At 31.3% G+C, this 15,874-nt stretch overlaps 1 protein-coding gene across 1 annotated transcript in view; it reads left to right on the top strand.

Annotated features, from left to right (window-relative positions):
• The window catches only part of SI (sucrase-isomaltase), an 86,908-nt gene that overhangs the window by 29,771 nt on the left and 41,263 nt on the right, over positions 1-15,874 (top strand). The window contains exons 17-24 of the mRNA XM_054576904.1: positions 633-787; positions 1,654-1,738; positions 2,533-2,589; positions 3,445-3,569; positions 5,364-5,452; positions 8,333-8,382; positions 9,071-9,241; positions 9,861-10,016. Of these exons, the coding sequence (XP_054432879.1) occupies positions 633-787; positions 1,654-1,738; positions 2,533-2,589; positions 3,445-3,569; positions 5,364-5,452; positions 8,333-8,382; positions 9,071-9,241; positions 9,861-10,016 (888 nt within the window). The remainder of the gene's footprint in view (positions 1-632; positions 788-1,653; positions 1,739-2,532; positions 2,590-3,444; positions 3,570-5,363; positions 5,453-8,332; positions 8,383-9,070; positions 9,242-9,860; positions 10,017-15,874) is intronic.

The raw sequence follows: 15,874 nt of genomic DNA, 5'->3' as shown, positions 1-15,874 counted from the left end.
GCATAAAGAATGAAGGAACTCCTACCCTTTGTGACAGTATGGATGGAACTGGAGAGTATTATGCTAAATGAAATAAGCCAGGCCGTGAAAAATAAATACCATATGATCTCACCTCTAAGTGGGACCTAATCAACAAAACAAACAAGCAAGCAAAATAAAATCAGGGACATGGAAATTAAGAACAAACTGACAGTAACCAAAGGGGAAAGAAAGGCAAGGGAGTTCGAGGAATATGCAGGAAAGACCCAAGGATAAAGTCAATGGGGTGGGGAGGACTGAATGCAGGAGGTGGGGTGGGCAGGGCAGGGGAGGTAATGGGGTAAAAATGGGGACAACTGTAACTGAACAATAAAACAATTAAAAAAAATTCTTGTTAAAATATTTTTATTTTCTCTGTGTGTATTTAAATGAGAAAATCTATTTTTAAAATAAATTTTAACTTAAAAATACCCCCCCAAAACATAAAAACTAAGAAGTTCTTATACTTTGATGATGAAATTGAAATAATTTCAAATTTTATAAATAGCTAAAATGTATACAATTTGCTTCTCAAAAAAATAGATTCATGTTTCTATTCTAGTTTTCATTCATATGTTAGCTTTCTTATTTCAGTTTCTTTTTTTATCCAATAGGATCAAGATCCAGCATTTTTTGGACACAATTCTCTTTTGGCTAATTCATCAAGGCACTATTTGAATATTCGCTACACTTTATTACCTTTCCTCTATACTCTGTTTTATAAAGCCCATAAGTTTGGAGAAACAGTAGCAAGGCCAATTCTTCATGAGTGAGTACTATGTTCAAAAACTTTAATATGTTTGAAATTATAATATCATATATATTAAAAGATTAAAGGAGATAAATCAAGATGTCAAGTAGATTTCTGCTCCTTGTTTTTACATTCACATAAATGATTTGATAAACTATAAAATGACAGTAGTAAATATAATTAATTTGGTGATTAGACAAGATTAATCAAGAAAAGTGAGTCTTCAATAGAACTTAGAAGGTGAAAGGTATAGAGAATGTATTAGGGAAATTATATCAGTAAGCAAGATTAAATATACAATTATTGAAAACATATCATGCATGTGAGTACAATATGAAACTCATCCAAATATAGATCAACTGTAATATAGTGAAAAAAATAATGAGATGTGCTTGTCTTTTTATATCTTGACCAAAGCAAGATAAAAAAATCTTTCAAATCCAAGCAAAATGGAAATTAATAATGAAAAAAATTAAAGAGAGGGAAGTGGAATATGAAAGATTTTTGGTACTTTATAAACTCATTTTACAGAAGAAAGTGAATTAAACAGAATAGCTGTTTATTACAGATAAAAATAACCTTATCATATATGATAGGTTTTTTGAAATCCCAAATGAACTATTTTCTCAAACTACCTCTTTTTCCCCTCTCTCCTGTCCATCCATCCGTCCTCCCTCTTTCTCTCCCTTTTTTTCTTCCTTCCGAGTATCAGATGAACCATGAAGATGTAATAAATATAGATTCAAAATAACACATAAAACAAGTAAACCTAAAACTTATAATACGTCCAAGGAAAAACTGAAAAGATAAACCAAATAAGGAATTTGGATAAACATTTTATTGCAAATATTGCATTATATTGCAAACATTGTCATTGTTCTTAGGTTTTATGATGATACAAATAGCTGGATTGAGGACCTGGAGTTCTTATGGGGCCCCTCATTACTTATTACTCCTGTCTTAAAACAGGTAGGTTTTTAAATTTAATGAATTTATTGTTAAAAGGAAGTTTGTATAACCAAATCTACCAAATCTACACTAAATTATAAAACATCTTTGTAATAATAGATGGTACTCAAGAGGCTGTTTCAACCTGATAAATGTTGAATTGAATTCTAAAATGTGGAAGAAGTTTTACAAAATTATATATTAAGTAGATTTATGCTTTTCAAATACATAATGTGTAACTAGGAAAAAGAAATATCATAAAATATTCTTCTAAAAAGAAAGATTGATTTATAGAATGGAAATCAAATCTTATAGTAATAATAATGAACTCATTTAAATTGAGATAGACATTTAAATTTTTCTAAGTTGTAAATAAAGGGCAACATGAGAACCAGCTGATTATTTGAAAATGTTGAAGCTATAGTAGATTGAGCTGTTTGTTTTTTAGCTATTATTTAAATGTTTTAATTCCTATGGAAATATGTAGTAGTGAATGTGTTCCCGTTCACAATTCCCAAGCAGATTATAAAAATACAAGTATATGCATGTATTACTTTAGCTGCCACTTAATTTCATCTTTGCTTTTGGGATATTTTATATTTGATATTGTCTAAAACTAGTACAATAGCTTTTTGATTGTTATTTATAGAACATATTGGAGTTTAACAACACAGCAGAAGCATTTACCCTTGCTATGAATACCCAACTTAATATTTGATGTAATTCTTTTCTGTGAAATATTGAAGTAAAAAAATATATACACACATATATAAATTATATATGATATGTATATAAATTATCTTGCTTTCTTATAGGGAGCAGATACAGTGAGTGCATACATCCCTAATGCTACTTGGTATGATTATGAAACTGTAAGTAACCTTAATATAGTAATAGACTCACAAGTATTATTGTGAAACATCTTTACATGGAAACTTAACTCCAAACAAATACCATATCTATTTTCAGTATTTCTGTTATTATTATAAAATGAATAATTCCAAATTTGAATAATGTGTAAACATTTATGCATTTTGTTGCAAATGAGCAAGTAAGTATATCTTCTTGCTTGTGATTAATATGAAGTTATATTTTTACATAAAAATATTATTAATTTTCAAATTGTGAAAATAAAAAGTCCAGAGTAATTTTAGAAAGGAGTGGTGATGTTTTAATACTTTTCTTATTTTATCTATTTAATTTATTGTCAGGAGAATGAGTATTGAGCTAATATTAAACATTTGTTCTTATACAGTACATTTAAACATTTGGGAAAGATTTTTATTTCAACTTCAAAACGGTAGCATAGCAGCACAAGACATTTTAAGAAGTATTTCCTTTAGAAGACATTATTTTTCATATCACTTCCATTTGCTAAGCAAAACTTATTTTTATAGAAACAGATTTTTTAAAAAATTCTTTTTAGAAACATGGTTAACTTTAAAACAAAACAAAGAATAAAAATAGGGCTAATTAAGAATATTGTTAACTATTGTTGAGAAAAATAGATATTTCTATGTTAATTTTTAAGAAAATAAACTAATATTTTCCCTATTTTGTTTGGCAAGCTGGAAAAAAATGAGTTTTCTTAAATTAGGGAACAATATTTAGATGATGTGAATTATTCACAATAAAAAATTATATCTATGTGTAAATTTTGATGCTTGGAAAATGAGGTTTAAAGTCTTTACTACTAATAAAAAATCTTCTTAATTTCCAAATATTAGGGTGCAAAAAGACCATGGAAAAAACAACGTGTTAATATGTATCTTCCAGGAGACAAAATAGGATTACATCTTAGAGGAGGTTATATTATCCCCATTCAACAACCTGCTGTAACTACAGCTGCAAGGTAAAATGAAGAATTATAAACTAAAATAAATATAATTTTTAATGTTTCATTTTTTCAGAATCAGATATTAATGTTTAGTTATTCACTGCATGATGTTTGACATATGGAGGAAATTTTTAAATATAGCTATCATGGTTATAGAAGAAGATTCATATTATGTAAATTAATATAAATTTATTGATTTAAAAATCAGCATAATTATATTAGAATTGTATTTCCTGTGTTAAAAATATACTGACATTCTAATGGAATATGTATAATTAAAGTTAATTGCTAATTCATACTAAAAATATGAAACTGTAAATTCTATACTTGCTAATATCAGTTAAGTATCTGGATGTTCAATACCTAAATGTCACAATTTTTTTTCTGCTTAAGTTGTTTACTTTTAAGTTAATAAATGAGGTTGGTAGTTCTATTTTGGTAAAATACAAGATAGCAACTAAATTATTTAATAAGAATGAATTCCAGAAATATATAGGAAAAAAAAGAAGAAACTTGAAAATTCTGGCACTTCAACTTGCAGCATTTTTTCTGGTCACAAGGGCACAAAAGGGGTCATAATGAATCCACAGATTTCCACATGTTCTGCAACACACCAACATATATAGTCACTCACTATTCTGTACCCTGCTTTATTTTCTTCATAACATTAAGAAAATCTGGAATTATAGTATTTACATTTTCTTTTTGTTTCACAAATAATTTGTTTATTGTTGTTCAAGTGCATTTGTCTCTATTTTCCCCCCACTAGTCCCTCCCATCCATTCCACCTCCCACCCTCAAACTTACCCCCTTAGCTGGTCCATGTGTCTTTCATACATGTTCCTTGACGGCCCTTCCCCTATTTTCCCCCATTATCCTCCTCCCCGCTCCCCTCTGGTTATTGTTATGAATGTAGTGTGTTCATTCTACTAAACTATAGACTCTGCAAATGCAGGAGCTTGTCTTTTGACTTCTTTAGTACCCAGACCAAGAACAGTGTCCAGCCCATAATAGCCTGGCTTTCTATTTTCTCTAAATAGTTATTTAAGGAACAAATTAATGAGTGAATAAATGTGTGTTAGTAATTTAATTATTTTGGCATTCTAAACTGATAGCTTCAATACTGTAACTGTTTCATGACTGTGTTCTTGGAAAAAAAAAGAGATATACTCTAGAGCTGTATTAAACCAGAAAAACAAACACTTTGGTGAGTGAACGCTGGAAGGAATGTATTCTGTACAGAACAATTACTTAGACTGTGAAGTTTCAGGGGTATTATTTTAGATTTAAAAACCTAAAGTAATATATAATTAAGAAAAACATTTAGTAATCACGTCTCATTTCTTATAATAAAATTAGTTTCATTTCTAAGATGAGAGATCTCACGGAGTGTATAAAAAACCCTTAAACTTGACTTTTCATTATTTTGTATACCGGTTGTAGCCTTGATACATTGCAATTTAGGATTAATTGATATGTGGCAAATATACAATGTAATGTACATTCATGGGATATATTTAATTTTTCTCATTTTAATTGAAATGTTATACTCTTTCAAAATTGTTGGTGTTTTAACACCCAAGAAATTTTGTATTTATTATATGTATTCCTTTCACTTATATTCTAAGCATATAAATTATTTTTATCATTGAAAAATTATTAATATATATGGACATGAACTTTATTAATACGTTTGCATATGAATGCAGAATGCCTACAAATCCAATAATTTGAAATGGACTATTTATAGGAACTGTTACTATTATAAATTTATTTTTAATCTTATATGCACACAAACTTATTTAACAGCCGAAAGAACCCTCTAGGACTTATAGTTGCATTAGATGAAGATAATAAAGCAAAAGGAGACTTTTTCTGGGATGATGGAGAAACTAAAAGTAAGTCTTAAAGGAGATATGCTTTTAAATGTTCATTCTGAAGATGGGAAATTTTGACTTTATTCATAGGAAGTTGCATCCCTTTAACAAATGTCGCAAGTTTTAATTTTTAATTCCTGTTGTTTAATCTATTTTAGAATTTCAGGTTACTTTATGACATTTAAAGTTTTTATTTAAATTACATGGTAATTATAGTATTTATTTTATTTATTGGTTTATTATAAATGCCTTTGACAAGTGTAGTTTATTACATTATCATTTTTAATTAAAATAGTTAAATTTATAGATGTACAAAATGCATCCTGTTTTCAATGGTCTTACATGATTTTGGTGGTTAAAATAAAATTTTGTTTGTTATTGTAAAAATAAAAGGAAATCAACATTTAAAATTTTATTTAATTCTAAATTATTTGGTAACAGTATTACCAAAAAATTGTTCACAATTTATTTCTTTAAAAAAATTATTTATTTAATTTTAGAGAGAGGGGAAGGAAGGGAGAAAGAGAGGGGAAGAAATATCAATGTGTGGTTGCTTCTTACATGCCCCCATCCGGGGACCTGTCTGCAACTCAGGCATTTGTCCTGACTGGGAATTGAACCGGCAACCCTTTGGACAGGCCGACACTCAATCCACTGAGTCACACCAGCCAGGACTGCAATATATTTCAATTATTCTCTTTAATTTTGTTTTTTGAGATCAAACCTAAGAATTCAGTAAACCAAGAGAATAAAGAAGAGTCAATTTTTATAATAATCATTCCAATCATAAAATGTCCTGTTCAGTTATACTCAGTCTATTACAATTACCCTTATATATTTGTTAAGTATTTGTATTCCATTTCTCAGTGGAGGGCTGTTAAGTATGTTTTTAATATATGTGTGTATAAAATATATAGTTAGTTTCTACTTTAGCTCACTGCTTCTCATATGTGTTAAAGACTATCTTATGCCTTTAAACATCCAGATATTTCTAAATTAGCTCCAAAAAGTCATCTATTTATTGGTGTGTTCTCTTATAACTTAAAGAATATGGAATCTATGAAAAATTCCTCTTTTTCTGAAGTTTTATCTGTGGAAATATAGAGAACACCAATATACACTACTACTATATATCTGCTCCACCTACTGTCTTCCTCTTGCCACTTGATGGTAATTTCATTGCTACAAAATGCTGAAAACCTTAGAGTTGGCTCCTCTCTCACAACCTTGGAGTTTTTCTTAGTTCTACTTTATTTGGGTCCTCTCATCAGCTCCGCCACTATCACTACTATCTTTCATTTTAACTAATACATTAGCTATTTAACTGCTGTATAGATCTGTAGTTCTTGTCAAACCCTTTTACATTTTATTCAGTCGAGCAGGCAGTCATTCTTTCAAAAGATAATTCAAATCCTCCCACTTTGGTTCAATACCATCAAGCAAGGATGTCCAACCTTTTGGCATCTCCAGACCACAGTGGAAGAAGAATTGTCTTGAGCCACACATTAAGTACACAAACACTAAAGAAAACTGATGAGCCAAGGAAAGGTTTTAAGTAAACACAATTTTATGCTGGGCCGCATTCATAGTGATCCTGGACTGTGGATTGGACATCCATTAACGTTATCAATGGTTCTCTAGTTTACTCAGGAGCTGCAGTATTTTCCAAGACTTAAAGCACTCACCATCAACTATACTTTTGTGAGCATTCTCTGTCTCTCTCATACAGACACACACATTATTCCCAATAGCTCCCTGTTTTCATTCTACTCCAGCACACAAACATTCTTATTCTTTCTCAAATACCATAGAGCCTAAGAACACTAAAGTGAGCTCTTCAGTGAGAATAGGTTCCAAGTATTCATTACATAGAAATGTGTCATAAATGTGGACCCCAGCAGACTTAATTATTTGTAGCCATCAATTAAAAAACAAAACAAAACTGTTGTTGAGATAATACCACTGTTGATAGCATGTAGGACTTTATTTTAAGATTATTCTTACATCTTTAGTGATATAAATATCCCAAATATATTTCTTTTTCTACTTTTAAAACTTGATGTTGATAATTTACTTTTATGTAAGAAGATGGTTAAGATACAAAGAAGATGTGATTTAATCAATCAACTAGTATGGTATCTATGCAGTATGTGCTCTGAAAAGATAAAATCAGAATTTTATGAATAATGTATTTGTATGTAAATATGCAAGCAATAAAATGATCTACAATTCAGGTTATGATTTTAATTATATTTCCTAGGATTAAATTTTTATAAATTAAATTTTTTTAGAAAGTTGCATATTAATCTTAGAATTCCCTTTTATGTTCCCCTGGTCTCTTTGAAATTATTGTGGTCATAATTTTAAGTTTCTCTGTTATAAAAACATATTGATAAGAAGTTTAATTATATTTTTGGGGCACAAAACCATTGTCTTCTCTTTTCCTTATTGAAGATTATTTAGATCTTTAACGTGTCCCCAGATTCACTGTTTCTTTCTTCAAATAATGAAAAAAATTAAAAGAAGTGAAATAAAATTGCAGTGTGCTGTATTTTCTGATGATGAAAGAGATAAAATATTATTCAAAGTAATAAATATGCAATAATGTATGTTTTGTTATAAGTTTTGTTTTCTTTGAATTTCCATAAATATTTTAGTTCTTGAAAAATTAAACTAGACAAATATGCATTGCTTACTTCTGTTTACTGAGAAAGTATACTACCAATGTTATTTTATCTAGAGGTAATTTAAAAAGTTAATTTAAAAGGATAATCTGTTTAATTTACTTTATTATTAAATACTATTTTTTTTTCAAAATTCTTATGTCCTATATGTGTAAAAATAGAGCAGAGAATTTAACATTACATTTTGATCTGGTAACTCTATTTTTTTCCATTTCAGATACTATAGAAACTGGCACCTATATTTTCTACACATTTACTGTTTCTAATGTAAGCACTCATCTTGGACACAGTTAGATATATACCTTGTTAATGTCTAGGTTATGCCTTTATTATGGACTTTTTGGAAAAACATTTATATTTACTTCCAGATTCAATGGAAAGACATGAAATAAATTATTGTTGTTAAATCATAAGTAAACTAAGTTTAAAATTTTATGTTTAAATCTAACAGATGAGTTTATGATGATGAAATAGATCCACAGAAATTTTAGGAACTCTTTAAGTGTTATGTTGTTTTAAGAAACATGCCCTGGAAAACTAATCTCACCTTATTTGAATATGTTTTTATATGTCAGTAACAGCAATAATTGCCATGGATTTGGGGGTGATGATGAAAAATCTATGAACAAGGTTAAATTTTGAATAATTAATAGCAATATTTCTTTGTATAGGTTGGGTTTCTTTATATATTCTCTTTTGCCAAAGTTAAGTTATTCTTCAACAATTAGGGCTAGAATGAGAAAAGATATAGATGAGTTACATTATTAATAATTTAAAGAATCTTTGTAATAAATGTTATGGCATGTGAAAACTTGAAAATATGCTATTTGGATGTGGAGAGCTGGTGGGAATTGAAGGATAGATATTTTTCCCCTATTTTGCAGCTGTATTATTATTTCAATTTTGTATCCTAAGACCTTGTATTTAATAAATAATATTATATAATTTTTTTCAGAACAAATTAGATATCATTTGCACACATTCATCATACCAGGAAGGAACTGCTTTAGCTTTTGAGACTGTTAAAATCCTTGGGCTCACAGACGCTGTTACAGAAGTTAAAGTAATGGAAAATAATCAACCAATGCAAACACACTCCAATTTCACTTATCATGCTTCCAACCAGGTAAATACAATCTTTTAAAACACGTTAGCTGTAATATACTCTCAGGTTTAACATTAAACATTACATAACTATTCAAGTTCTTGGTTTTGTGATTACTTTGCTTCATGATATATCTTTTTATTCTTTTCCTCGTGCTGCTAATATTCCATTTTTGGTCATTCCAATTTATATTTTGATACCAATATTAAGGAGACTCCTTGCTACTTTTTCTTGTTTAATGTTATCATTGATAGCAATTATATATACTTTTCTAGTATTTTTTTTTAAGTAGGGGTAACTATCCCATTTAAAAGGAGAGGAAGTTGAGGATAGACAATTTTTCCTAACACTATGAGCATTAAGTAACAGAACTAAGAACTGAATTGAATTCATGTCTGGATTTAAAGATAACACATTACATGAAGTTCTACAATTCTCACAATCTCCTGTCTTGAGGTTCTAGCCATTTCAGTGGCATGATATATTTTCTCCTTTCTTTTCCATTCTTTAAAGCATTATATTAAAATATGTATGATTTGATTTGAAGAATCGCTGGGGTTGCCACATTTTATAAGTGTTATGTATTTTTCAATTGTACAATGGTCAGAAATATTCTTTAACGTTTTCTTTGTCTTCAAAGAGTCTCTTAATTTACAATCTCAAGTTTAACCTTGGAAAAAACTTTACCATCCAATGGAATCAAGTTTTCTCAGAAAATGAAAAGTTTAATTGTTATCCAGATGTAGAACCTGCAACCAAGGAAAGCTGTGAAGAACGTGGCTGTTTATGGCAAACGGTAATAAGAATTTTAATTATGGTTCATGGTATTAGTTTCAATGTAATCTTCACATATTATAATTTTAATTCTGTAGCATATTCCCATACTTATCTTAGTACATGCTAGATTAAATGGAAGTGTAAGTAGCTTTTTGAGCACTTTGGATAATGTAACTTTATTTAATAAAATAGTAGTGCATTTTTTAGCTCTGGTTGACTAGCTTAAACAAAGTATTATGCCAGTAGGGGGCAGACTTTCAAAATCATTATCTCAAGTTAAAACATCTGAAATTGACTTTGGGTTATGTCTGTCCCACTAAGAGGTGATAATTTCTGAGCAATTATTTTGATCATCTTTTTCAACAAGAGGATGATGACTATTGATGGCAGAAGTTTTTTTTTTTTTTTTTTTTTAACTTTGAGTACAGTTATTTATTTGGAAATCATATCCTCTCATTAACATTTTCTTCAAACTGTAAACGGTTATTACATTTTTAAAAAATTTTATTTTATTTTATTTTTTTTTTATTTTTTTTTTTTAATTAATTTATTTACTTTTTAAATACATTTGTCTCTGCCTTCCCCCCTTTCCCTTGCCCCCTCCCACCTTCCCTCCCTCAGCTCTTCCCCTTTGGTTTTGTCCATGAGTCCTTGCTATATGTTCCTTGACTTTCCCCTTCCCTTCCCTTTCCCTGCCCCCGCCTTCCCTCTTGTCTCTGTTGATTTCTTTTCCTTTCAGTGTTGCTGGCCATATTTGCCTTGCTTCTTTGCATTGTTGGTTAGGTTCCGCTTATAGGTGAGATCATATGGTATTTGTCTTTCGCCCCCTGGCTTATTTCGCTTAGCATGATGCTCTCCAGTTCCATCCATGCTGTTGCGAAGTTTAGTACTTCTTTTTTCTTTCTGCTACGTAGTATTCCATTGTGTATATGTACCATAATTTTTTGATCCAATCATCTACTGATGGGCATTTAGGTTGCTTCCAACACTTGGCTATTGTAAATTGTGCTGCTATGAACATTGGGGTGCATAGGTTCTTTTGTATTGGCGTTTTGGTGTTCTCAGGGTATAGTCCCAGCAGGGGAATCGCTGGATCAAAAGGCAGTTCCATTTTCAGCTTTCTGAGGAAATTCCACACTGCTTTCCATAGTGGCTGCACCAGTCTGCATTCCCACCAACAGTGGACTAGAGTTCCCTTTTCTCCACAGCCTCGCCAGCACCTGTTGTTTGTGGATCTGTTTATGATGGCCATTCTGACCGGTGTGAGGTGGTACCTCATGGTGGTTTTGATCTGCATTTCTCTAATGGCTAGTGATGCAGAGCATCCTTTCAAATGCCTCTGGGCCCTCTGTATCTCCTCCTTAGAAAAGCGTCTGCCCAGGTCCTTTGCCCATTTTTTTGATTGGATCGTTTGTCTTCTTGGAGTAAAGTCGAGTGAGTTCTTTGTATATCTTGGAGATCAAACCTCTATCTGATGTATCATTAGCAAATATATTTTCCCAAATGGTTGGCTCCCTTTTCATTTTGCTGATGTTTTCTTTAGCCGTGCAGAAGCTTCTTATTTTGATGAGGTCCCACTTGTTTATTCTTTCCTTTATGTCCCTTGCTTTAGGAGACATATCAGTGAAAAAATTGCTGCGTGGGATATCTGAGAGTTTCCTGCCAATGTTCTCCTCGAGGACTTTGATGGTGTTGCGACTTATATTTAAGTCTTTTATCCATCTTGAGTTTATTTTTGTGTATGGTGTCAGCTGATGATCCAGTTTCAATTTTTTGCATGTAGCCGTCCAGCTCTCCCAACACCATTTGTTGAAGAGGCTATTATTGCTCCATTTTATGCTTCTGATGGCAGAAGTTTTTAAAAGAAGAATATAGGAAGAGTCAGTCCCCTCTTGTTATTCTTATGTTTCAAATTCTGTGTTTTTGGCATATCACAGCGTTTCCTCAGCAAAAAACATTTATTTTGTATAACCAAGGAATTAATGTGTTATATGACTGGTGAGAGCCAAGACACATATGCCAGTAACTTCCCAGACATGTCTGCATTTATATGAGGAAATACGTATAACCTCTGCCACCAGAGAAAATGTCCCCATTCATCTCTAATATTTGATAAAATAGCATAATCTTCAGAGTTAAGAGAGTTTAAAGAAAAAAGTGAGGAGGAGAAAGATTTCTGAAATCAATAAAAACCAAGTAATTTTATATATTTTTTCTTATCTTCAATATCTTCTCTTTCAATTGTAGCTCTTTATTGATATTCATACCCATACCCCATTTCATTCAGTGTATACTCACTTCTAGTATCAAAACAAATCTAAAGTTTGGATTCTAGGGCATAAACAACTTCTAATAATAAAATGTAAAAAAATGTACTTTTCCCAGAACGATTAGTATTTTAATACCTTACAGAGTCTTTGATCAAGTAAATGAAGGTTAAGCATTAGAGTATGAGAAATCCATTAAGTATGATCATTTAGGGTACAGATAAACTCCCTTATGTTTCTGTAGAGCATGGTGTTTATTTATTGTTTCATTTAACAAATACTTCTTGAGACCTACTATATTCCAGCCACTTTTATAGGTGAATAAAATAAGTAAGACCTGCTTCCCTGATAGAGCTTATTTTCTAGTGTGGGAAAACAAATAATATGGAAAGTATGTATTATATCAGATAAGTACTATGCCAAAGGAAAAAAGAAAAAGGAAGAAAAGAGAAAGAGATAAGAATGCCAGTGGTGTAATTTTAATGATTACACAGGGAAGGTTTCTTTGAGAAGGGTGATATTTTTAAAAATAAAAAAGATGAAGGAAGGGAAAAACATTGCAGAAATAACATGAACCTGCAGTGCATCTGAAGTACGAATGTATCTGATATAGTCCACAAATGTCAAGGAGGCCAATGTGTGTGAAAAAAAATGAGTTGAGAGAATGAACAGCAGATGATACAGATTTGTCAAAACAGATAATATAGATGAATTGCTTAGGCCATTTTTAGAATTATGGTTTTTACTCTAATATAGAATGATACTAACGCATTTGGAACAGACAAATGAGAAGATTAAACTTGCGTCTTAATGGGACCGTAATGACTTCTGTGTTGAGAATAAACTGGTAGGGGACCAAGGAAGGAGGGTCAGGGAAGAGCCTATTGCAATGATCAAGGGAAAATATTTTTGAGCCAGAGTGGTAATGATAGAATTTGTAATAAGTGATCAACTTTTGTGCCTATTTTAAGATAAAGCCGAAAAAGTTTGTTCTTTGTTGAATGTGAAATGTGAGAGAAAACAAGAGGAGAGTAAACAAATGACTTGAAGTTTTTGTTAGAACAACTAGAAAAAAGAGGAAGTTGATATTAACAGAGACTGGAAAAACTATGGTAGGGGAAAGCTTGGAGAGGTAGAGTTATGTTTTGGATAAATTAAGGTGAGAAGCCCAATAGAAATCAGAGTGTGACTTTCCAGTGGTGACAGGCATTTAAACTAATAAAATTAGAAACGTTATATCACAGTTAAGACATAAAATTTGCAGTCAGCGTATATGCGTTGTTTAAAGCCATGTGACCGGATGACATCATTAAAGGAATGAGCTTAGATAAAAAGGGAAGAGTTCAAAACTAAACCCTGAGTCAGTCCAACATATACAGTCTAGCAAATGATTAGGAACCAGAAAAGAGATTGAGAAAAAAATAGCAAAATAATTAAATTGAAACACAGAAAATGTTTTCTGGAAGCCAAGTAAACAAGGCATTTGTAGATGGAGAAAATAATCAATTGAGCAAATTTTGCTAATAGGTCAATGGGATAAGAACTGGAAACTGAAATTTGGATTTGGCAGCATGAAAGGCTTTGGTCAGCTTTATAAAGGAAATATTGATAGAGTGCTGGGAATAAAAAAGCCTAATTTAAGTGAGAACGAAGGGACAAATAGGAGATAAATGAGTACACTGAACTTTTTATGTTTTGCTCTAAGGAAAGTATAAAAAATGGTTCAGTGGTTGGAGAAATTAGATGAGAGTTTTTTTTCTTAAAGACAGGAAGAATAAAATGATTTATGTCAGTGAGCATAATCAACAATGGGTGCAATATTAGTGATGCAGAAGACAATTGAGAATTGCAGAAAGAATGTCTTTATAGGAAAGGAGGCATGGGGAATGGCATTGGATCTACAAATAAAGTAGTACACCTTAAACAGCAGAATGTATCCTGTAATAGGAGGTGAAAAGATGGGTGGGTGGATGTGGTGTTTCTTTCTGACTTTTGTTCTGATTGTGTTCTTTTACATGTTGAAATAATACGGAAAACAATTAGGTAATAATGAGAATAGGGAAAAGGTTTGTTGGTGGCTGGGGAAGAAAGGAAAATGTCATTCAGGGCAGTGAGATAGTGAATGAACTAGGGGAATATATTACACTATATCATTAAGACACTATTTCATGATTATATAAATCTGCATGGATGTGTCTTTCTCAAACCATATTCAACCGCAGAATTGTAGGCGTTGAGAAAGTAGAGGAGAGTAATTTCCCAGGATTGTTTTGCATTTGAGTACAAGAAAGCAAGAGAGGGAACTTGGGGTCATATTACATGAAAATGGATAATTTAGAAAAGAAATAAGCTTGTAAAAGAAAGAGGTATAGACATCAAGGGGTGAAGGATAAATACAGATTGGATTGTGTGGTCACTCTGGTGGTGGTTACTCTATGCAAGAAGTCTTGATTGGCCTAATCTGATGGAAAACCAAACATTAGAGTGCAAAGCTTTCCTTTTCCTAAGGCTTAATGCAGTAAAGATCCCTTGATACATCCTAAATCACTATTAAGTTAGAAAAAAATTTGTATCCAAAACTTCTTTGGACCTTTCTGATTCCTCAAAATCATCCCAGTCTTCACCCAATTTCACATTTTTACTTAAAAATGGCATCAGCTCACCTGAACTCTGAAGGGTCCTGTTGTTCTGCTGTCATTTGAAAAATCTCAGATAATGTACACCCATGTTTTTGGTCCAAACTTGTAGGGAAAAAATATTTTATTTTCATTAAATTCAATTATTTATTTATTTATATTAAGATATTTTTTGTATTAAATTGTTTTAGCATTTAGTTTTTAAAATACTATGGTACAGAAAATTTTATGTAACAAATAATTACAAAACACAAGAACAGATAGATACAAGGTACAAGAAATTTTATGTACCGGTAACAAATTTATGATATTTATGCATCACAGAAGGTCAAGAACTCTTCATCACTGTCAATATTACAAGTGTCATCTTCTTCAGTTTTTACATTACCAGAGCTTTCGGAAGAGCCATTTTTCTCATCCTGGTAAATTTCACCATTCTCAGTTCCATCCATAGCGTTGCTGACACCACATTCTTTGAATTATTTCACAACCACTTCTTTCTTGACATCATTGCATGATCTGAGGATACCATTGCAATGAGTAGTTTCTTGATTCTGTCTGTGGGTGTTAAATTATTATCAGCTGACTTCACCCACAGCATCCTCTCTTTCTTAATTAGGACCTTAAAGGGCTTGTTTACTGACACATCAAGAGGTTGCAGTTGGCTATTTAGTCCACCAGGTATCACAGCAACTTGGGTGTTCAACTCCACCGTGATTGCTTTTGTACTTTGTGTAACACGGGCTTTGAAGTGATGAAAAACAAGCAAAGCTGTTTAAGTACTTAGTACTACCCACGTAAAATGTATATCTTTATTTTTCCCTCAAAAATTTGGGCAAGAAAGTGGACATTATAACACGTAGTTTATGTTCTAAATGGTAATTTCTTTACTTCTAAAATATACAGATGTGTGGGGAGAGGAGGACTGAGTATTAAAAAATAAAATAAAACCTACTCAAAGGTACATTTTTAAT

The sequence above is a fragment of the Pteronotus mesoamericanus genome, unplaced genomic scaffold (assembly GCF_021234165.1).
Source record: "Pteronotus mesoamericanus isolate MK-2021 breed Mesoamerican mustached bat unplaced genomic scaffold, CSHL_Meso_final contig_116, whole genome shotgun sequence".
Classification (NCBI taxonomy): Eukaryota; Metazoa; Chordata; class Mammalia; order Chiroptera; family Mormoopidae; genus Pteronotus; species Pteronotus mesoamericanus.
This window is presented reverse-complemented; position numbering and strand designations above follow the sequence as displayed.